The following is a 24975-nucleotide window of genomic DNA, read 5'->3' as shown; positions in this document are numbered from 1 at the left end:
CCTGGCTCCTCATATAGTTCGGATGTTTAACTGCCTGGGAGAGGGAACCCCCTTACCCAGAGACACCCTGAGGGCACACATCTCCCTGATACCGAAAGAAGGTAAAGATGCGTCGGCATGTGGAAGTTATAGACCTATATCCCTGTTGAACGTAGATCTCAAACTCTTTGCGAAGATCCTGGCCAATAGACTAACCCAACACATACCGGAATTAGTACATGCAGATCAAGTGGGGTTTGTCCCTGGCCGAGAGGCGAGGGACAACACTACTAAGGTGCTTAATCTCATTCATATAGTCTCGACTACTAAAACCCCATGCGTCTTCCTTAGTACAGACGCGGAGAAGGCGTTTGATCGGGTTGGTTGGATTTTTATGTCTTCAGTTCTCAAAAAGTTCGGCCTGGGGCGTAAGATGCTACAATGGATCCTCAGTCTATATTCCAACCCCACCGCCCAGGTCAAAGCCAACGGAATACTATCAGACTCATTCCCTATATCGAATGGTACCAGACAGGGTTGCCCGCTCTCTCCCCTCCTGTTTGCCCTGGCCCTGGAACCCTTTCTATGCACTATACGAGCTAACCCGGATATTTCGGGCGTGACAGTGGGGGACTCCCAATACAAGATCTCAGCATACGCTGATGATCTGATGTTTTCCCTAACCAACCCGGTAGTGTCCATACCAAATCTACTCAGGGAATTTGATAGATATGGAAGTTTATCCAACCTAAAAATCAATTTCGATAAATCAGAGGCAATGGGGATTAATATCACACCGCCTAGATTAGGCTCTCTAAAATCACAGTTTAGATTTAAATGGTCCGACGCTTCCCTCAGATATCTAGGAACCCAGATCCCTAATGACCTAAAGCACACCTTCAGACTCAACTTCCCACCACTACTAACTAAAACTCGCGTACTTCTGGAAGGGTGGAACAAGGGCCTACACTCCTGGTTCGGCAGGTGCAATCTCCTAAAAATGTCTATACTACCGAAATTTTTATATTTATTTCAGGCACTGCCGATCAAGATTCCACCCCAATATTTTAAGCAAATACACTCCCTTTTTATTAAATTTGTCTGGGCGAATTCAAAACCTAGGCTGCGCAGGAGTTATCTGACATTACCCAAACAATTTGGTGGACTAGCTCTTCCAGACCTGCGGAACTACTACCGGGCAGTTCACCTAGGTAGAATAATAGACTGGAACAGACATGGTCAAAACAAGCTCTGGACACAATTGGAACAGGCTCAGTCCGCAATTCCCTTGAAAGGAGCGGTGTGGTGCTTTGACCAGCTCCCAACAGAATTGAAGTCACACCTGGTAATAGGCACAACCCTTAGAATAGGCGCATCTATCCTCTCTACTACCTCCATCTCCTCTAGAGACTCTCCTCTTTACCCGATATTGGGAAACCCTTCTTTCCTCCCTGGTTTAGAACAATCAGAGTACAAGACACTTACAGCGTCCGGCAGGGACCGAGCATCACATTTTTTGATTGAAAACCAATGGCCCTCCATCTCAAACCTTACTGATGTGGAGGGACAATTCCAACTGCCGTTCTGGAAAGCAATTAGAATACACCATTTCTTACACTCGATCCCTAACCCAGCACAATTTAACCGAGACTTGACGACCTTTGAAGAGTACTGTGCAGACGAGGGAACATTGTCTCGGGTACTATCTAAAACATATGAATTACTCAATTCCCCTATTGAACAACCCGACCTAGCATTTATACAGCAATGGGAAACAGATTTACAATGCAAATTTAGTAACACGCAAATTCAAACGATTATCAGATTTTCCCTAAAAACATCCATCTGCACAAAAATACAAGAACTCAATTATAAGATCCTGACCAGATGGTACTACACGCCTCAAAGGCTACATACGTACTTCCCTAACACTACAGACAGATGTTGGAGATGTCAGACAGACACTGGGACGCTCCTCCACATTTTCTGGTCTTGCCCTCTGCTTCAGCATTTCTGGACAACAGTCCGGACGATCGCCCAAAAATTTACAGATCACGTGATAAGCGATGACCCAGCTTTCATGCTACTCCATGCCACCTCAATGCCCGCACGGAGATACAAAAGATCCATAATTAGACACCTACTGGATGCGGCTAAATATTGCATCCCACTTATGTGGAAGAAAGGCACACCGCCGACTGTTGGGTTATGGCTACGCAGAGTGGAGGAGATCAGGAGGTTGGAGGACTTAGTCCTGACGGCACATAACAAACAAGAACAACATTCCAAGACATGGAGGCTCTGGATGATGTTTATATCCTCTGATGAAGGGATGGCGCTACTTGCCACATGAATAATAAAACTCCACAGATCTGAGGATGGCGTGTCCTGTCGCCCGGGCCCAAAACTCCCTCCCCCTTCCCCTCTCCCTAACTCTTCCCCTCATTTCCTTCTCTGACTCCCTTTTTCCCCTTTCCTTTTTCTCTCCTACCTCACTGGAACTTCTACACTCTTTTCATTTTCTTTTTCTTTTCTAATCACCATGCTTTAGCTCGCCTTGCCTCTCCCTCAACATATCTCTCATATATGGTTATATGTTCTTTTGTCACTCAGGGAATGGGCAGTAGAAACAGATATACAACCACAAAGACGTGGTGAGACCTACTGTCCAGTACACCGTTTTATTTTGTAGATGGAAAGTATGGAAGACGTCGATTCCATTTTGATTATAGCTGGTACAGATATTAAGGTTACTATTGTCGCATCTCACTAACTGTGAATACCAGTTGTTAAGGCTGACACTATACGGCAGTATATGTCGCTTCCATCCTCTTATTTATTTGTGTTTTGCCTTGTCTTTTTGGGTGGGTCTTATTCTTTGTCTTTGTATTTTTTTCTTTTTTTTTGTGTTTTGTTTTGTTCTCTGAAAACAATAAAATTTATATTTGAAAAAAAAAGATGGCCAAAGATCGGTCGTGTTTTTTTGATTGGCCAACCAGCTAATTAAAAAATAAGAAAGGAACAGATTCCTCCGTCCACAAAATACTTTATCGAATAAAAGTGGGCGGAGCTCCAGAGTTCTCGCTCTTTCTGCTGCTTCTGGATCATCACAAAGTGTTTCTTCTCCAGAAAAAGAACGTTCAGTTTCTTCCCTGAATTCTCCGTACTTTTATGTCATGCATAATACTTTTATATACATTTCATAATCTATTAGCGCTCATTCCATCTGCAGGTGAGAGGCGGCGCCCGCTGATTTATGTTATTAATAATCATAAGAACATTCGTCCCAAAGAGAAGACACTTGAAGAACATTCGATTTTTTCCCCATCCTCCCACCCGCTGGATCCCTCGTACAGAACGAATGTACATGGAGTAGTGCTGGACGAATAGTTCTGGAGATTCTTTTATAAATAGACCCCAAAGTGTCACCTCCATTCCCGTACCTTGCAAGGCCCCATTATTGGCCATCGGCAGCACGGGAGTTTTGAGGTGATCTCCATTATGAGGTTCTCGATGGGTCCTGCTGGGATAGTCAGATCCTTGGAATCCATCGACTTCTTCTACAGAATAAAACACAGATTTATCATTCGGTGATGACAAGGACCGGGCAGGACCGGCTTTTCTTCTACAATGGGAATCAACACTTGTTAAGCAAAACTCCATTCTATTACAGAGCAAAACCTCCATCCCCTCCCCCCCTCCAGGGATACATATAGTCGATCGTTATTTTATGCAGAATGATGTTCCTGTCACCTGTGCGGCACAGACCGCACACACATGGGTGGGTCTAATGACAGGACGGGAGGGCTCGGGGTCATAGGGAGTAATGATCAGTATGCCAAGACCCCGCCTCCAGTATGGCCCATGTACCCGCCTCCAGGGGGCGCAATGGACACATTGAGGGAAATCTACTAATGCCCCGTACACACGGTCGGATTTTCCAACTGAAAATGTGTGATAGGACCTTGTTGTCGGAAATTCCGACCATGTGTAGGCTCCATCACACATTTTCCATCGGATTTTCCGACCCACAAAGTTTGAGAGCAGGATATAAAATTTTCCGACAACAAAATCCATTGTCGGAAATTCTGATTGTGTGTACACAAATCCGACGGACAAAGTGCCATGCATGCTCAGAATAAATAAAGAGATGAAAGCTATTGGCCACTGCCCCGTTTATAGTCCCGACGTACGTGTTTTACGTCACCGCGTTTAGAGCGATCGGATTTTCCGACAACTTTGTGTGACCGTGTGTATGCAAGACAAGTTTGAGCCAACATCCATCGGAAAAAATCCTGGGATTTTGTTGTCGGAATGTCCAAACAAAGTCCGACCGTGTGTACGGGGCATAACAGAGGAGCAGCCAAAATCCAGAACAACCAATCAACTTCTAGCTTTCATTTTTAAAGCTAAACTGAACAAGCTGAAGCTAGAGGCTGATTGGTTACTATGCAGAGCGGCTCCAGATTCTGTGTGCTCCAGTCTAAGACCCCTTTCACACTGAAGGCGTTTTTCTAGCGTTTTAGCACTAGAAATAGCGCCTGTAAAGCGCCTGAAAACCGCCTCCCCATTCACTTCCCTTTATCCCATTGGGTAATAAATTTAAAAGAGCGAACAATAGTCCTGGATGGCTTAACTCCAATGTAAAAATGCATATAAAAGCAAAGGAGAAGGCCTTCAAAAAATACAAGGTTGAGGGATCATCATCAGCATTCAGACTTTATAAAGAATGCAACAAGAAATGTAAGGGTGCAATTAGGATGGCTAAGATAGAACATGAAAGACACATAGCGGAGGAGAGCAAAAAAAATCCCAAGAAATTCTTTAAGTATGTAAACAGTAAAAAAAGGAGGACAGACCATACTGGCCCCATAAAGAATGAGGAAGGACATTGGTTACAAAGGATGGGGAGATGGCGAAGGTATTGAATTTATTCTTCTCCTCAGTCTTCACGAGGGAATCGGGGGGCTTCAGTAACCAAAACTGCAGTGTTTATCCTCATGACACAACACAGGAAGCACCTCCATGGTTAACAGAGGACAGAATTAAAATTAGACTTGAGAAACTTAACATTAATAAATCACCGGGACCAGATGGCTTGCATCCGAGGGTACTTAGGGAACTCAGTCAAGTGATTGCCAGACCATTGTTCCTAATTTTTATAGACAGTCTACTGACTGGAATGGTACCAACTGATTGGAAAAAAGCCAATGTAGCACCAATATTTAAAAAGGTCCCAAAATACATTCCTGGGAATTACAGACCAGTTAGCCTAACATCAATAGTATGTAAAATCTTGGAGGTGATGATAAGGGACTATATACAAGATTTTAGTAATAAGAACGATATCATTAGCAGTAATCAGCATGGATTCATGAAGAATCGTTCTTGCCAAATCAATCTATTAACCTTCTATGAGGAGGTGAGTTGCCATCTAGATAAAGGAAGGCCCGTAGACGTGGTGTATCTGGATTTTGCAAAAGCATTTGACACAGTTCCCCATAAACGTTTACTGTACAAGATAAGGTCCATTGGCATGGACCATAGGGTGAGTACATGGATTGAAAACTGGCTAAAAGGGCGAGTTCAGAGGGTGGTGATAAATGGGGAGTACTGGGAATGGTCAGGGGTGGGTAGTGGGGTTCCCCAGGGTTCTGTGCTGGGACCAATCCTATTTAATTTGTTTATAAACGATCTGGAGGATGGGTTAAACAGTTCAATCTCTGTATTTGCGGACAATACTAAGCTAAGCAGGGCAATAACTTCTCCGCAGGATGTGGAAACCTTGCAAAAAGACCTGAACAATTGAATGGGGGAGGGGCAACTACATGGCAAATGAGGTTCAATGTAGAAAAATGTAAAATAATGCATTTGGGTGGCAAAAATCTGAATGCAATCTATAGACTGGGGGGAGAACCTCTGGGGGGATCTAGGATGGAAAAGGAATGGGGGTCCTAGTAGATGATAGGCTCAGCAATGACATGCAATGCCAAGCTGCTGCTAACAAAGCAAACAGAATATTGGCATTAAAAGGGGATCAACTCCAGAGATAAAACGATAATTCTCTCGCTCTACAAGACTCTGGTCCGGCCGCACCTGGAGTATGCTGTCCAGTTCTGGGCACCAGTCCTCAGGAAGGATGTACTGGAAATGGAGCGAGTACAAAGAAGGGCAACAAAGCTAATAAAGGGTCTGGAGGATCTTAGTTATGAGGAAAGGTTGTGAGCTCTGAACTTATTCTCTCTGGAGAAGAGACGCTTGAGAGGGGATATGATTTCAATTTACAAATACCGGACTGGTGACCCCACAATAGGGAGGAAACTTTTTCGCAGAAGAGAGTTTTAACAAGACTCGTGGCCACTCATTAAAATTAGAAGAAAAGAGGTTTAACCTTAAACTACGTAGAGGGTTCTTTACTGTAAGAGCATATAAAAATATGTGCGAGCGCTCAGGATAAAATAGAAAATACACTATTAGATAATAAATATATAAGATTAATGCTATAACTGCAGGATTATGTAATCAATGGTCCATGGCAACAGCCAGTCAATTGCAATAAACTTGTGCAGAAGGAGTAGATAAAAGCAACTGAAAATGTCTCTATATGTGGACCAGCGGTGAGGGCAAACTTTCCGAGTGAGCGAAGTCAGCTCTCTAGTAAACATGAAAAGGAACAAGAGAAAAGCACCTCTGAGTGCAGGTATTTATTTAATGACAACAATAAGTTATCCAAACTTACAGCTTAATAAGGAGAAAACCAGCTACATAAGGGGAACGGCTCCAGGATTAGCCCCGGCGTCCATGACATGGATACGGTGATGAGGATCAGAAGAGACGGCTTCGGTCCCCCGTAGGAGAGAGCAGACCGCTGTGCTGGATGGAAGTTCCGTGATCCAAGACGAGGGCGCTCGTGGGCGTGTGACGTCACTGGAGTGAAAAGAAACCACAACACGTTTCCGAGCATGCGCGAAGTACCCACTGGGCATGCGCACTCCTTTATCAAGTCTAGGGCAGACAGGAAAGACAACTGACTTATATAGCTCCGCATAGAAGGAAGAAAAACACTACAGCTGATGGGGTAAACACAATTAACTGGAACGGAGTATTGAGAATTATGTTTGAAAAACAAAAACAGAAACGAAAACAAAAAACAAAGAGCAAAAAGCCCGCTAACAAGGAAGGAGGGGGGAGGGGGGGGCCGAACTAATGATGAATATTAAAGAAAAATACAAATGAAAAATTATGTATATATATATATATATATATATATATATATATATATATATATATATATATATATATATGAAAAAATAATAATAATAAAAAATAATAATAAGAAATAATAATAACAACTAATGAAAAATAGTAAAGAAAATTATAAAAGGAAACAGTAATGTGGGGAGTATAATTACAATCAAAATGATATATATATGTGTATATATAATGAGAAAAACCCCATATATATAATAATAATAATGATGTTGTTTTTGCTGAAGGAAAACCAAAAATGATAATAATAACTAATATATATATATATATATATATATATATATATATATATATATATATATATATATATATATATATATATATATATAAAATCAAAAATATATAATATAATAATAAAGAATTAAAATTCAAGGCTCAAATGGATTATATTAATATTTGAGAGATGGGACTGTGATATCTCACTACTTGGAGATGCAATCTTATTGATGTGTAGATAAGTCAAGTAACAGTGACTACTATCTCTTTGTATACGTCTATACCCCATCACATAGGTCTATTGGCAGTTCAACATTTTCTGTCGCTGGACCCTTTGCTAAATGCTAAGCAGTCTGTATTCATATCGGAAGCCACCACCTATTGCCTAACACACAATTATTTTCATTTTGAGGAGGAATTTTTTCTGCAAACCCATGGCACTGCCATGGGCACCAATTTTGCCCCATCCTATGCGAATCTAACCATGGGGTTGTGGGAAGATCGCTTTATTTGGAATAATAATCCCTTTGCCAAACACTTAGTATTTTACGGTCCTTACATAGATGACATCATCGTCATTTGGAATGGCCCTTCCTCCTCAATTGATGGTTTTGTCTCACATTGCAACAATAATGATCTAGGTCTTTCTTTCACATCTGTACACAATGTAGACAGCCTTTCCTTTTTAGACCTTGAGCTTTTTCATGACAATACTCATATCTGTTCACGGAACTACACCAAACCCACTGCGGGGAACTCCTATTTACATTTTGATAGCTGCCATCACCCGCAGTGGGTTAATAATATCCCTAAAGGTCAGTTTTGTAGACTAAGACAAAACTGCACCAGAGATTCTGATTACATCTCTCAAAGTGTGCACCTCAGAAATAAATTTTTAGACAAGGGATATTCGGACAATTTAGTAGACCAGGCCTACACCACTTTTCTTTCTGGTAAAAAACCTAAGATCAAAAAACAGCTGGAAAATGATACTGTGCGTTTTATCACCAGATACCATGGCAAATATAAGAAAATGGAGCATATTCTCCATAAACATTGGAACATCCTAAAACAGGACCCCTTCCTTAATAATAGCCTCACCAATAAACCGAAGGTTACATATAGAAGGGCCCCAACATTAAAAAATAAGATAGCACCCAGCAAACCAAAATGCACCAAACCCAATAACTCCCTGGTTCTGATCGCTCTCACTGGCATGTATAGGTGCAATAAATCACTGTCTAAAACCTGCGCTTTCGTGAGACATGGCCAACGTAGCTTTCAACATAAAGATAAGACATACCAGTTGGAGGGATTTTACAATTGCTCTACTGAATATGTAGTTTACTGTCTGACATGCCCATGCAAATCATTATATGTCGGCCGCACTATTCGCCCATTGCGACAATGTTTTGGCAAACATCGCAGATTTATCGAGAAAGGTTGCAATGAACATAGCGTTCCTCGCCATTTTTTGGAGCATCACAATCAATCAACTGCTGGCTTACAGGTGTGGGTCCTAGAGTCGATACCCCGTAACTTGTCTGAAGCTGAACGGTTCTCCAAGTTATGCGAATGCGAGACTTTTTGGATATACACCCTCGATACTCTTGCGCCCAATGGGTTAAACAAAGAAATAGAAGTCAATACTATCATTTAGAGCCCTTGCACACTGGGGTGGGGGGCGGCGTCGGCGGTAAAACGCCGCTATTATTAGCGGCGTTTTACCGTCGGTGTGCGGCCGCTAGCGGGGCGGTTTTACCCCCCGTTAGCGGTCGAGAAAGGGTTAAATACCACCGCAAAGCACCTCTGCAGAGGCGCTTTGCCGGCGGTATAGCCGCGCCGTCCCATTGATTTCAATGGGCAGGAGCGGTAAAGGAGCGGTATACACACCGCTCCTTCACCGCTCCGAAGATGCTGCTAGCAGGACTTTTTTTACCGTCCTGCCAGCGCATCGCTCCAGTGTGCAAGCCCTCGGGGCTTGCACACTGGAATGAAAGTAGCGGCACTTTCGGGGCGGTTTGCAAGCGCTATTATTAGCGCAATAGCGCCTGCAAACCGCCCCAGTGTGCAAGGGCTCTTAACCATCCAACCATTTTTTTTCTTTTTCCCATTATAGTATGGTTCTTTTTTGCTTATATATGCGTTTTTTTTATATATTGTATTCTTTTTTCATGCATTTATTCTTCATGTATTTCTGACATATTATTATTTTTTATTTTTTCTTTAGAGATATATATCCCTATAGAATTATTTGTATTTTATATGCATAGATGTATGGTGTATTTCGTTCAGTGTATATACATTTTTATTTATCATCCCCAGTATATACAATGGTCACTAGGAGTTTCTATTACCTCCAGTTTTTTACCAACTTAGCAGCAACGTACCCTTAAATGACATATATATTTTTAATAACTAACAATTTTTTATCCCTATCCATCCACTATCCATCTCCTGATAGTAGTCACTGTTACTTGACTTATCTACACAACAATAAGATTGTATCTCCAAGTAGTGAGATATCACAGTCCCATCTCTCAAATATTAATATAACCCATTTGAGCCTTGAATTTTAATTCTTTATTATTATATTATATATTTTTGATTTTATATATATATATATATATATATATATATATATATATATATATATATATATATATATATATATATATATATATATATATTAGTTATTATTATCATTTTTGGTTTTCCTTCAGCAAAAACAACATCATTATTATTATAATATATATGGGGTTTTTCTCATTATATATACATATATATATAATTTTGATTGTAATTATACTCCCCACATTACTGTTTCCTTTTATAATTTTCTTTACCATTTTTCATTAGTTGTTATTATTATTTCTTCTTATTATTTTTTATTATCATTTTTTATTATTATTATTTTTTCATATATATATATATATATATATATATATATATATACATCATTTTTCATTTTTATTTTTCTTTAATATTCATATTAGTTCGGGCCCCCCCCCTTCCTTGTTAGCGGGCTTTTTGCTCTTTGTTTTTTGTTTTCGTTTCTGTTTTTGTTTTTCAAACATAATTCTCAATACTCCGTTCCAGTTAATTGTGTTTAACCCATGAGCTGTAGTGTTTTTCTTCCTTCTATGCGGAGCTATATAAGTCAGTTGTCTTCCCTGTCTGCCCTACACTTGATAAAGGAGTGCGCATGCATGCCCAGTGGGTACTTCGCACATGCTCGGAAAACGCGTTGTGGTTCTCTTCACTCCAGTGATGCCACACGCCCACGAGCGCCCTCGTCTTGGATCACGGAACTTCCATCCAGCACAGCAGTCTACTCTCTCCTACGGGGGACCGAAGCCGTCTCTTCTGATCCTCATCACCGTATCCATGGCATGGACGCCGGGGCTAATCCTGGAGCCGTTCCCCTTATGTAGCCGGTTTTCTCCTTATTAAGCTGTAAGTTTGGATAACTTATTGTTGTCATTAAACAAATACCTGCACTCAGAGGCGCTTTTCTTTGTTCCTTTCCATGTTTACTGTAAGAGCGGTAAGGATGTGGAATTCCCTTCCACAGGCGGTGGTCTCAGTGGGGGGCATCAATAGCTTCAAGAAACTATTAGATAATCACCTGAACGACCACAACATACAGGGATATACAATGTAATACTGACACATAATCACACACATAGGTTGGACTTGATGGACTTGTGTCTTTTTTCAACCTCACCTACTATGTAACTTCAATGTGTGCTTTCACACTGGAGCGGTGCGCTTGTGGGACGTTAGGAGAAGTCCTGCAAGCAGCATCTTTAGGGCAACTTGGGAGCACTATAAATAAAGCTCCCAAAACGACCCTGCCCATTGAAATGGTTGAAAGCGCCTTAAAAGGGATGTGAAAGCGCCGCAAAACAGGTCCTTGTTCTTTTTTTAAGATCTCGTTATCACGGGACCTAAAAAAAAAAGGCCCGCTAGCACCCAAAAAGCGCTGCTAAAATGCCACTAAAGCAGCGCAAAAACGACCGGCACTTTAGTGCTGTTTTAGTGGCGCTTCCGTGTGAAAGTAGCCTTAGTATGGTTCAGGAGGGGGGGAGGTGCACTCGCTCGTCCCCTCCCTTTCCTGACCTGCATGCTCGGATAATTGTCTGGTGTGGATTTTAGGGGGGCCCCACACCATTTTTTTTTTTTTTATTTTGGCATTAGGGTTCCCCTTAAAATCCATACCAAACCAAAAGGGCCTGGCATGGACTGGGAAGGGGGACCCCCACACTGTTTGTTTTTTTTTTGTTTTTTTTTGTATGGGCTTGCAACCAAAAGTCAATTTAAATTTTATTTTTCTTTAGAAATGTCAGTTTTGCTGCAGCAGGTTCTATACATGGTAGAGATGTGCCACTTTACAGGCAGACTAAGGGGACTCCCCGGGCACTATAGATAAAGGAATTTTTCATTTTCATTTTTTACTGTATTATTTATTAAAATCACTGCTCCTGAAAAAACAATAGTTTTTAAAAAAAAATGTTTGCTTTGATACTTGTCCCCCAGGCCAGTACCCGGGCACCTTCTATGGCCAATTACTTGCAAATAACCTTCAAAATGGGGACTTTTGATTTTTTCATGTTCAGGTCCCATAGACTTTAATAGGGTTTGCTGCTCAGGCTAAACTTTTTCCCCATTTGGGAGTTCTGGTGGGAACCGAACCGGGGAGGGGGTTGTTCGGCCCATCACTAATGACGACAGATTAGGAGAGTAAGGCCAGCCGTAGACGGAGAAAGCTTCTTTCCTGCAACCCCATTGCATCACATCAAAAACCCTCCCCACTCAACACATTGAATTTGAATATGACTTCCTCAGGAGTGATGTCTGTGCTGCCATCTGGGCAACTTTATGGCCCCAAACAAAAAAGCCTCCCCCTTCCATTCACAATGAATCCTTCAATCTCCCAACATCATCGAATACCTCCAGTGGAAAAAACCTTACAATCAATTTTTATGGCAATTGCAACTTACCCCCAACTTCATGCAAGGCACCCGGGGATTGGAGGAGGGGGTGGATGCACAACACAATCTCCCCTACTCCAATCACAGAACGCCTTGCCTTTACTGGAAATAATCTAAGATGTTTACTGAATGGAGGAGCTGGAGTGCGAGTGATCGGCCGTGGTCTGAGTGCTCTCACCGGCATCAGATGTTTAGAACTTGCTGCACTGTACGGGGGGTGAGTTGCACATAACACCGCCGTCTGGACACACGGGACACACTCGCTTAGTGTGGTTGTATTTTAACAATGGATGAGTTAAATTATCAGCTTTAAACACCTGGAGAAGACGGCTAACACCCACAAGAGTCAGTAAATGACCGCACACAAATAGATCAGCTAGAAAATAATATTACAATATGGGACAGGAAGTGAAGGGAAATCTCCTGCCAGGGGTCACACCTCCCTCAGTGTTGTACAGGAAGTAATAGGTAGGGATATATAAAGGGGTCAGTGTACTAGACAATGAAATATCACTCTGAGGGGGAGGGAGCAGAATTTCTTGATGTCCCCCCCGGGAATAACACATAGAACCCCCGATTACCTCATCATCGGCGGGGATGTCATTGACTGATTCTGTTCCTGAACCTCCTCCTGTACATTTCTGTGGAGAGGGAAGAGATGATCGGTATTAGTAAAGTGACGGATCTGTCAGAACATGGCGGCAGACGACCCCACAGACATGACGGGTCTAATTATAATTAATGTGTACAGATATTCATCCAGAGAAACGGCATGTACATTCGTTCTGGGCGAGTCAACCAACTGTTGTGAGAATGGGGCAAATCGGGTAATTTTTCAGCCCCTCGGGTCTCCCATCAATGCCTGTGAATTGAGCAGTCCTCAGACATTGTGTACAGAGCCAATCTGACAGAAGAGTACCTTAGGATCACTGAGGTTGGTCATGGAGAGACTCTTCTACCTCCTCCGGCTTCCTTCTCCATCACTGACAGGAAGGAAGCCGTCATACACAGTATAGTAATGGTGGAATACATGACGTTTGGGTCCCAACAAAAGGGTTCAGATGAATGCCTGGACAAGCAAAGTTCTGTCTGACCCAACCAATGTTCACACCAAAGACCGAGCTCATACCTAGCAAGCATCATCACCAGTCTATGGGATCATCATCATCATCACCAGTCTATGGGATCATCATCACCAGTCTTTGGGATCATCATCATCATCACCAGTCTATGGGATCATCATCATTATCACCAGTCTATGGGATCATCATCATCACCAGTCTATGGGATCACCATCATCATCACCAGTCTATGGGATCATCATCATCATTATCACCAGTCTATGGGATCATCATCACCATTCTTTGGGATCATCATCACCAGTCTTTGGGATCATCATCACCAGTCTATGGGATCATCATCACCAGTCTTTGGGATCATCATCATCATCACCAGTCTATGGGATCATCATCATTATCACCAGTCTATGGGATCATCACCATCATCACCAGTCTATGGGATCACCATCATCATCACCAGTCTATGGGATCATCATCATCATTATCACCAGTCTATGGGATCATCATCACCATTCTTTGGGATCATCATCACCAGTCTTTGGGATCATCATCACCAGTCTATGGGATCATCATCACCAGTCTTTGGGATCATCATCATCATCACCAGTCTATGGGATCATCATCACCAGTCTATGGGATCATCATCATTATCACCAGTCTATGGGATCATCATCATCACCAGTCTATGGGATCATCATCATCACCAGTCTATGGGATCACCATCGTCATCACCAGTCTATGGGATCACCATCATCATCATCAGTCTATGGGATCATCATCATCACCAGTCTATGGGATCACCATCATCATCACCAGTCTATGGGATCACCATCATCACCAGTCTATGGGATCATCATCATCATTATCACCAGTCTATGGGATCATCAGTATATATATATATATATATATATATATATATATATATATATAGTATAAATAGTATAGTGTATATATACTCTGCATTCAGTGTAGACTATATATACAGTGCAATCAGTGTACAGTATATAATACAGTGTATTGAAGTGGTGAAGGGGAACCCTATGACAGAATTAAGAAAAAAATGGCGTGCAGTGCCCCCCCCCAGTCCATACCAGGCCCTTTGGGTCTGGCATAGATCTTAAGGGGAACTCCACACCAAATAAAAAAATGTAATTTGCATTGTGTCCCCTCCCCCAAAATCCATACCAGACCCTTTTCCGAGTTAGCAACCTGGCAGACCAGGATAGGGGGGAGCAAGCGAGCACCCCCCCTCCTGAACCCCTCCTGAACCATACCAGGCCGCTTGCCCTCAACATGGGGAGGGTGTTTTGGATCCCATGTTGATGTGGACAAGGGCCCTATCCCCACAACCCTTGCCCGGTGGTTGTGGGGGTCTGCGGGCAGGGGCTTATCGGAATCTGGAAGCCCCCTTTAACAAAGGGGTCCCCAGTCCTGGCCAACCCTATGTGAATGGGTATCGGGTACATTGTACCCCTACCCATTCACCAAAAAAAGTGCCAAAAAGTAAATACCACAATACACAGTTTTGGACAATTCCTTTATTAAAAAAGAAAAAAAATGTGTCCCGCGATGTCCATCCATCTTCAATCCTGGCGCCCGACGGACCCGAAAAATAGAAAAAAAAGAAAAATCCAGTTACGTCAGCGTGTGGACCCGCCCTTGTCTATATAACGGCTGTCACAGCGAAAAGACAGCATTCCGCGGGAGCCCTCCCATGGAGGTGGGGTATTTTCCTTTTTTTTTTTTTGGTCCGCAGGCGCCGTGATTGAAGATGGGTGGACATCGCGGGACACCTTTTTTTTTTTTTAATAAAGGAATTGTCAAAAAATGTTTTATATGTGGTTTTTACTTTTTGACACTTTTTTTGGTGAATAGGTAGGGGTACCATGTACCAGATTCACATAGGGGGGCGGGATCTGGGTGGACCCTTGTTGAAGGGGGCTTCCAGATTCCGATAAGACCCCCGCCCGCAGACTCCGACAACCAATGGCCAGGGTTGTGGGGACGAGGCCTTTGTCCCCATCAGCATGGGGAGAAGGTGCTTTGGGGTCCCTGATGATAGTCCCATAGACTGGTGATGATGATTTCATAGATTGATGATGATGATTCCATATGATTATTATCACCATCACCAGTCTATTATTATCCTGTGGCTCATCTATCTAATTGTAATCCAATAAAGATGGCCAAAGATCGGTCGTGTTTTTTTTGATCGGCCAGCCGGCTGATTAAAAAAAAGAAAGGAACAGATTCCTCCGTCCATAAAATACTTTATGGAATAAAAGTGGGCGGAGCTCCAGAGTTCTCGCTCTTTCTGCTGCTTCTGGATCATCACAAAGTGTTTCTTCTGCAGAAAAAGAACGTTCAGTTTCTTCACTGAATTCTCCGTACTTTTATTTTATGCATAATACTTTTATATACATTTCATAATCTATTAGCGCTCAATCCATCTGCAGGTGAGAGGCGGCGCCCGCTGATTTATGCTATTAATAATCATAAGAACATTAGTCCCAAAGAGAAAACACCTGAAGAACGTTCGATTTTTCCCCATCCTCCCACCCGCTGGATCCCTCCTACAGAACGAATGTACATGGAGTAGTGCTGGACGAATAGTTCTGGAGATTCTTTTATAAATAGACCCCAAAGTGTCACCTCCATTCCCGTACCTTGCAAGGGGGCCTTAATGGCCATCGGCAGCACGGGAGTTTTGTGGTGGTCTCCATTATGGGGATCTCGCTGGGTTCTGCTGGGACTGTCAGATCTCCAGAATCCATCGACTTCTTCTACAGAATAAAACACAGATTTATCATTCGGTGATGACAAGGACCGGGCAGGACCGGCTTTTCTTCTACAATGGGAATCAACACTTTTAAATCAAAACTGCATTTTATTACAGAGCAAAACCTCCATCCCCTCCCCCCCCTCCAGGGATACATATAGTCGATCGTTATTTTATATAGAAGGATGTCCCTGTCACCTGCGCGGCACAGAGACCACCGCACACACATGGGCGGGTCTGATGACAGGACGGGAGGGCTCGGGGTCATAGGAAGTAATGATCAGTATGCCAAGACCCCGCCTCCAGTATGGCCCATGTACCCGCCTCCGGGGGGTGCAATGGACACATTGAGGGGAATCTCATGAGAGGGGATATGATCTCCATGTATAAATACATAAGGGGGGATATGATCTCCATGTATAAATACATAAGGGGGGATATGATCTCCATGTATAAATACATAAGGGGGATATGATCTCCATGTATAAATACATAAGGGGGATATGATCTCCATGTATAAATACATAAGGGGGGATATGATCTCCGTGTATAAATACATAAGGGGGGATATGATCTCCATGTATAAATACATAAGGGGGGATATGATCTCCATGTATAAATACATAAGGGGGATATGATCTCCATGTATAAATACATAAGGGGGGATATGATCTCCATGTATAAATATATAAGGGGGGATATGATCTCCATGTATAAATACATAAGGGGGATATGATCTCCATGTATAAATATATAAGGGGGGATATGATCTCCATGTATAAATATATAAGGGGGGATATGATCTCCATGTATAAATACATAAGGGGGATATGATCTCCATGTATAAATACATAAGGGGGGATATGATCTCCATGTATAAATACATAAGGGGGATATGATCTCCATGTATAAATACATAAGGGGGGATATGATCTCCATGTATAAATACATAAAGGGGGATATGATCACCATGTATAAATATATAAGGGGGGATGTGGGGGATGTCTCTTGCTGGATATGGGGGATGTCTCTTGCTGGATATGGGGGATGTCTCTTTGCTGGATATGGGGGATGTCTCTTTGCTGGATATGAGGGATGTCTCTTTGCTGGATATGGGGGATGTCTCTTTGCTGGATATGGGGAATGTCTCTTTGCTGGATATGGGGGATGTCTCTTTGCCAGATATGGGGGATGTCTCTGCTGGATATGGGGGATGTCTCTTGCCAGATATGGGGGATGTCTCTACTGGATATGGGGGATGTCTCTTGCTGGATATCAGTGATGTCTTTTTGCTGAATATGGGGGATGTCTCTTTGCTGAATATGGGGAATGTATCTTTGCTGGATATGGGGGATGTCTCTTGCTGGATTTGGGGGATTGCTCTTTTTCTGGATATAGGGGATGTCTCTGCTGGATATGGGGGATGTCTCTTTGCTGGATATGGGGGATGTCTCTTTGCTGGACATTGGGGGTGTCTCTTGCTGGATATGGGGTATGTCTCTTTGCTGGATTTGGAAGATGTCTCTTGCTGGATATGGGGGATGTCTCTTGCTGGATATGGGGGATGTCTCTTTGCTGGATATGGGGGCTGTCTCTTTGCTGGGTATGGGGGATGTCTCTTTGCTGGATATTAGGGATGTCTCTGCTGGATATGGGGGCTGTCTCTTTGCTGGATATGGGGGGATGTCTCTTTGCTGGATATGAGGGATGTCTCTGCTGGATATGGGGAATGTCTCTCGCTGGATATCAGGGATGTCTCTTTGCTGAATATGGGGGATGTCTCTTTGCTGAATATGGGGAATGTATCTTTGCTGGATATGGGGGAGGTCTCCTTGCTGGATATGGGGGATGTCTCTTTGCTGGATGTGGGGGATGTCTTTTGCTGGATATGGGGGATGTCTCTTTGCTGGATATGGGGAATGTCTCTTTGCTGGATATGGGGGATGTCTTTTTGCCGGATATGGGGGATGTCTCTGCTGGATATGGGGGATGTCTCTTGCTGGATATGGGGGATGTCTCTTTGCTGAATATGGGGATGTCTCTTTGCTGGATATGGGGGATGTCTCTTTGCTGGATATGGGGGATGTCTCTTTGCTGGATTTGGGGAATTGCTCTTTTTCTGGATATGGGGGATGTCTCTGCTGGATATGGGGGATGTCACTTTGCTGGACATTGGGGATGTCTCTTGCTGGATATGGAGGATGTCTCTTTGCTGGATATGGAAGATGTCTCTTGCTGGATATGGGGGATGTCTCTTGCTGGATATGGGGGATGTCTCTTTGCTGGATATGGGGGCTGTCTCTTTGCTGGATATGGGGGATGTCTCTTTGCTGGATATTAGGGATGTCTCTGCTGGATATTGAGGATGTCTCTTTGCTGGATATGGGGGATGTCTCTTTGCTGGATATGAGGAATGTCTCTGCTGGATATGGGGAATGTCTCTCGCTGGATATCAGGGATGTCTCTTTGCTGAATATGGGGGATGTCTCTTTGCTGAATATGGGGAATGTATCTTTGCTGGATATGGGGGAGGTCTCCTTGCTGGATATGGGGGATGTCTCTTTGCTGGATGTGGGGGATGTCTCTTGCTGGATATGGGGGATGTCTCTTTGCTGGATATGGGGAATGTCTCTTTGCTGGATATGGGGGATGTCACTTTGCTAGATATGGGGGATGTCTCTTTGCCAAATATGGGGGATGTCTCTGCTGGATATGGGGGATGTCTCTTGACAGATATGGGGGATGTCTCTGCTGGATATGGGGGATGTCTCTTGCTGGATATCAGGGATGTCTCTTTGCTGAATATGGGGGATGTCTCTTTGCTGAATATGGGGAATGTATCTTTGCTGGACATGGGGGATGTCTCTTGCTGGATTTGGGGGATTGCTCTTTTTTTGGATATGGGGGATGTCTCTGCTGGATATGGGGGATGTCTCTTTGCTGGATATGGGGGATGTCTCTTTGCTGGACATTGGGGATGTCTCTTGCTGGATATGGGGGATGTCTCTTTGCTGGATATGGGGGATGTCTCTTGCTGGATATGGGGGATGTCTCTTTGCTGGATATGGGGGATGTCTCTTGCTGGATATCAGGGATGTCTCTTTGCTGAATATGGGGGATGTCTCTTTGCTGAATATGGGGAATGTATCTTTGCTGGATATGGGGGATGTCTCCTTGCTGGATATGGGGGATGTCTCTTTGCTGGATATGGGGGATGTCTCTTTGCTGGATTTGGGGAATTGCTCTTTTTCTGGATATGGGGGATGTCTCTGCTGGATATGGGGGATGTCTCTTTGCTGGATATGGGGGATGTCACTTTGCTGGACATTGGGGATGTCTCTTTGCTGGATATGGAAGATGTCTCTTGCTGGATGTCACGGGCATGGCCAGAGCGGAGGCTGTTGGAGAGGACTGTGTGCAAGCCTGTTGCCCACCGATTATGGGCCCTAGCATTTGAGGTGAATGAGAAATCCAGTCTGAACTGTATTAATCGGACTCAGTCATGTATATATTGTATGGGGACTCCTTACTGTATATTTGTGTCCCTGAAGAGGGAGGGGGGATTCCTCCAGCAGCCCCCTGCTGATAAGACTGATTCATTCTGCTGGGACACATCCTGTGAGGAGATGCTGGTGTTATCAACATGTGTTTATGTTAATTGAGAGAGCTGATCACATTAGCCACCAGCCCTGGCTAATAGACGAATGGTCTAGGCTGAGGAGGGGGGAGATTGTTGTTTGTATTGTTAATTGTATTAATGTGTGAAGCTCGGTGCCCACAAGACTGTCATCTGGTCTGGGTACATTTTGTAGTAAATTAGGTCATGTTAATTAGGTTAGCTTTGAGTCATCCCTGCTGTATAAAGGTCTGTGAGATCTCAAAATAAAGGCAGTTCTGATGTACTCCAAGACTGGTGTTGTCTAGTTCTTGGGGTTCCTATAGCCAGATCCATTGGACTCGTGTTCCAGAACTTAGGAAGCGGTATATGACGGAAGCACTCAAGCGGAGTGTGGGGCGTTCCGTGACATTGGTGGCAAGCAGCGGGAAAGCTTCCTGAAGTCTGGGACATCCAAACTTCCATCTGGATCCAAGGTCCAGATAGCAGAAGAGGAGAGGTACAGATACCAGCCGCCATGGATGAGGAATTCAGAAGGAGGTTGCGAGAGATGCAGATACAGCACAGAGGACCAGTATCGGAGCAGGTCCTGCTGGGATGGTGTGATTCTATTCGCTGCAAACTCTGGAAGGAAGCGCTAGCCCGTGAGCAGCGACACCAGGGAAAAGTTCTCCCCTCCATCGAGGAAAGGTACTGGTCGCAGTACGGACTGCGGGTGCGGTTTTTGGGAGAAAAACCACACAAGAAGCAGACAGCTGAATTAAGCAGGCTGGTCTGGGCAGAGATGAAGCTGGATGAGAGCTACAGAGCCCTCCGGTGGCATGTATCTCAAGCATGTCCCTGGATAGCGGATGACAGCCCAACGGAAGGCTTAAGCTACGGTGGCTTGGGACTGTTGTTTGTGAAGCTGACAGGGGACCCTAACTTTGGGAGTGATTTGGAGCGGCGGGTGGATGAAATCATGGATTTCAGAGAAGGGCTACTGAACATTTCGGAAGTGCACTGGGCACAGGAAGATTTGGAGTTTCTGGCCATTCAGGAATGGGAGCTAGAGATCGCCTACAGACGGCTGCTAGACATTGCTCAGTGCCAGGGCTGGGCTCCCTTTGCCTGGGACTATCAGGAAATACCAGCTGACAACCCTGAAATCCTGGCTGAAGAGTCGGCAATGTGGCAGAGCGATAGTGTGCTTTGCCAACCTGCCCCCACAGCTATGGAGGCGGAGGTCTTATGGCGGATGCAGCAAGTGCTGACTGACCTTGATGATCCTGTTTCTGCATGGGATGATCTTGGATGGAGGAATGTGCCTGTCCAGCAGCATGCCAGAGAATCTGCAGTGGAAAATCTGGAGATTGCCATCCCCAAAACTGAAGTGCTGACAACAGGGCAGAGCTCTGCTAACCTCTGCCCAGCACTGATAACATCTTCTGGGTTCCATGGACAGGAGATGGTGAACCTCCATCCCCAGACACCAGTTGCAGAGACAGGGGATTTGATAGACTTTTCTGCTGAGGAAGAACCATCGGGTGAGCCCCCAGCAGAAGAGTTGGGATTAGGGCCAAACTTCATTGCGCTCTGCTCAGCACTGATGGCATCTTCTGAGTTCCACGGACAGGAGATGGTGAACCTCTATTCACAGACACCAGTTATAGAGGTAGAGGATTTAATAGACTTTTCTGCTGAGGAAGAACAACCTGATGAGCCTCCAGCAGAAGAGCTGCTATCAGGGCCAAAGTTCACTGTGTTCTGCCCAGCACCAACAGTGGCTTCAGCCTTCCTGAGAGAAGAGGTAGTCAGCCTTTCTCCCACAACAGTGACAGGGACATGTGATTTTCTGCCAGCAGCATCTATGAAGTTAAAACAAACTTCTCCAGCTGAAGATCTGGTAACTGAACAGAGGGTCCAAGACCTCTGTCCCACACTTTTACCAATTCCAGAGACTGGGGATTTAATAGATGTTTCTGTAGAGGAGGAACCACCTGGCAAACCCCCAGCAGAAGTGCTGGCAACCGGACAGAGGGTCCAAGACCTCTGCCCCACACCTGCAGCAATTGTGGAGGCCCAAGGTGAGGAGGTGGCAGTCTATCGCGAGCTGCAGATCAGGATCCAAGGAGAGAATGCAGTCATCACCTCACAACTGCAGCTTGATCTGGTGTCGGTTGATGGGGCTTCAGTCCCCACCTGTATACCCCAGGGATGCTGGGCAGTCGGCCCAGATCCCCAACAGCAGGATGGAGTGAGCCCAGTCCCCCTGTCTTCTCTCCAGCGGCAGAAAGGATTCCAGGGAGAAGGGCCAGTCCGGGCCTCTCCCCAGCGGCAGATATGTTCTCTGAGAGAGGCAGAGGATGGCTGGGTGAGTAATGCACTGTTTGGGATGATTTGTTTGGGGTACTGTGTGGGTACAGGCAGTAGAGGACTGGAGCTGTGGACTAACTTCGGAGTCAACCCGTCTGGGGTCTCCTCCTGTGTTAGTCTCCTGCCGAAAGGGGAGAAATGTCACGGGCATGGCCAGAGCGGAGGCTGTTGGAGAGGACTGTGTGCAAGCCTGTTGCCCACCGATTATGGGCCCTAGCATTTGAGGTGAATGAGAAATCCAGTCTGAACTGTATTAATCGGACTCAGTCATGTATATATTGTATGGGGACTCCTTACTGTATATTTGTGTCCCTGAAGAGGGAGGGGGGATTCCTCCAGCAGCCCCCTGCTGATAAGACTGATTCATTCTGCTGGGACACATCCTGTGAGGAGATGCTGGTGTTATCAACATGTGTTTATGTTAATTGAGAGAGCTGATCACATTAGCCACCAGCCCTGGCTAATAGACGAATGGTCTAGGCTGAGGAGGGGGGAGATTGTTGTTTGTATTGTTAATTGTATTAATGTGTGAAGCTCGGTGCCCACAAGACTGTCATCTGGTCTGGGTACATTTTGTAGTAAATTAGGTCATGTTAATTAGGTTAGCTTTGAGTCATCCCTGCTGTATAAAGGTCTGTGAGATCTCAAAATAAAGGCAGTTCTGATGTACTCCAAGACTGGTGTTGTCTAGTTCTTGGGGTTCCTATAGCCAGATCCATTGGACTCGTGTTCCAGAACTTAGGAAGCGGTATATGACGGAAGCACTCAAGCGGAGTGTGGGGCGTTCCGTGACACTGGATATGGGGGATGTCTCTTGCTGGATATGGGGGATGTCTCTTTGCTGGATATGGGGGCTGTCTCTTTGCTGGATATGGGGGATGTCTCTTTGCTGGATATTAGGGATGTCTCTGCTGGATATGGGGGCTGTCTTTTGCTGGATATGGGGGATGTCTCTTTGCTGGATATGAGGGATGTCTCTGCTGGATATGGGGAATGTCTCTTGCTGGATATCAGGGATGTCTCTTTGCTGAATATGGGGGATGTCTCTTTGCTGAATATGGGGAATGTATCTTTGCTGGATATGGGGGATGTCTCCTTGCTGGATATGGGGGATGTCTCTTTGCTGGATGTGGGGTTTGTCTCTTGCGGGATATGGGGGATGTCTCTTTGCTGGATATGGGGAATGTCTCTTTGCTGGATATGGGGGATGTCTTTTTGCCGGATATGGGGGATGTCTCTGCTGGATATGGGGGATGTCTCTTGCTGGATATCAGGGGTGTCTCTTTGCTGAATATGGGGAATGTATCTTTGCTGGATATGGAGGATGTCTCCTTGCTGGATATGGGGGATGTCTCTTTGCTAGATATGGGGGATGTCTCTTTGCTGGATATGGGGGATGTCTCTGCTGGATATGAGGGATGTCTCTTTGCTGGATATGGGGGATGTCTCTTTGCTGGACATTGGGGATGTCTCTTGCTGGATATGGGGGATGTCGCTTTGCTGGATATGGGGGATGTCTTTTGCTGGATATGGGGGATGTCTGTTTGTTGGATATGGAGGATGTCTCTGCTGGATATGGGGCATGTCTCTTGCTGGATATGGGGGATGTCTCTCTGCTGGATATAGTGGATATCTCTGCTGGATATGGGGGATGTCACTCTGCTGGTTATAGTGGATGTCTCTGCTGGATATGGGGGATGTCTCTTTGCTGGATGTGGGGGATGTCTCATCGCTGGATATGGGGAATGTCTCTTTGCTGGATATGGGGAATGTCTCTTTGCTGGATATGGGGGATATCTCTTTGCTGGATGTGGGGGATGTCTTTTGCTGGATATGGGGGATGTCTCTTTGCTGGATATGGGGAATGTCTCTTTGCTGGATATGGGGGATGTCTTTTTGCCGGATATGGGGGATGTCTCTGCTGGATATGGGGGATGTCTCTTGCTGGATATGGGGGATGTCTCTTTGCTGAATATGGGGATGTCTCTTTGCTGGATATGGGGGATGTCTCTTTGCTGGATATGGGGGATGTCTCTTTGCTGGATTTGGGGAATTGCTCTTTTTCTGGATATGGGGGATGTCTCTGCTGGATATGGGGGATGTCACTTTGCTGGACATTGGGGATGTCTCTTGCTGGATATGGGGGATGTCTCTTTGCTGGATATGGAAGATGTCTCTTGCTGGATATGGGGGATGTCTCTTGCTGGATATGGGGGATGTCTCTTTGCTGGATATGGGGGCTGTCTCTTTGCTGGATATGGGGGATGTCTCTTTGCTGGATATTAGGGATGTCTCTGCTGGATATTGAGGATGTCTCTTTGCTGGATATGGGGGATGTCTCTTTGCTGGATATGAGGGATGTCTCTGCTGGATATGGGGAATGTCTCTCGCTGGATATCAGGGATGTCTCTTTGCTGAATATGGGGGATGTCTCTTTGCTGAATATGGGGAATGTATCTTTGCTGGATATGGGGGATGTCTCTGCTGGATATGGGGGATGTCTCTTGCTGGATATGGGGGATGTCTCTTTGCTGAATATGGGGATGTCTCTTTGCTGGATATGGGGGATGTCTCTTTGCTGGATATGGGGGATGTCTCTTTGCTGGATTTGGGGAATTGCTCTTTTTCTGGATATGGGGGATGTCTCTGCTGGATATGGGGGATGTCACTTTGCTGGACATTGGGGAT

General features: G+C 44.6%; 1 protein-coding gene across 1 annotated transcript in view; it reads right to left on the bottom strand.

Moving 5' to 3' along the window:
• Positions 1–24975, bottom strand: part of LOC141145678 (uncharacterized) — a 703163-nt gene that overhangs the window by 78182 nt on the left and 600006 nt on the right. Inside the window, exons 6-8 of the mRNA XM_073632527.1 lie at positions 16204–16320; positions 13040–13099; positions 3423–3539 (exon numbers count right to left, since the gene is read on the bottom strand). Coding sequence (XP_073488628.1) covers positions 3423–3539; positions 13040–13099; positions 16204–16320 — 294 coding nt within the window. The remainder of the gene's footprint in view (positions 1–3422; positions 3540–13039; positions 13100–16203; positions 16321–24975) is intronic.

Source organism: Aquarana catesbeiana, linkage group LG05 (genome assembly GCF_042186555.1).
Source record: "Aquarana catesbeiana isolate 2022-GZ linkage group LG05, ASM4218655v1, whole genome shotgun sequence".
In the NCBI taxonomy this organism is placed as follows: domain Eukaryota; kingdom Metazoa; phylum Chordata; class Amphibia; order Anura; family Ranidae; genus Aquarana; species Aquarana catesbeiana.
The sequence above is the reverse complement of the archived record's forward strand: the minus strand, read 5'-3'. Positions and strand labels throughout refer to the sequence as shown.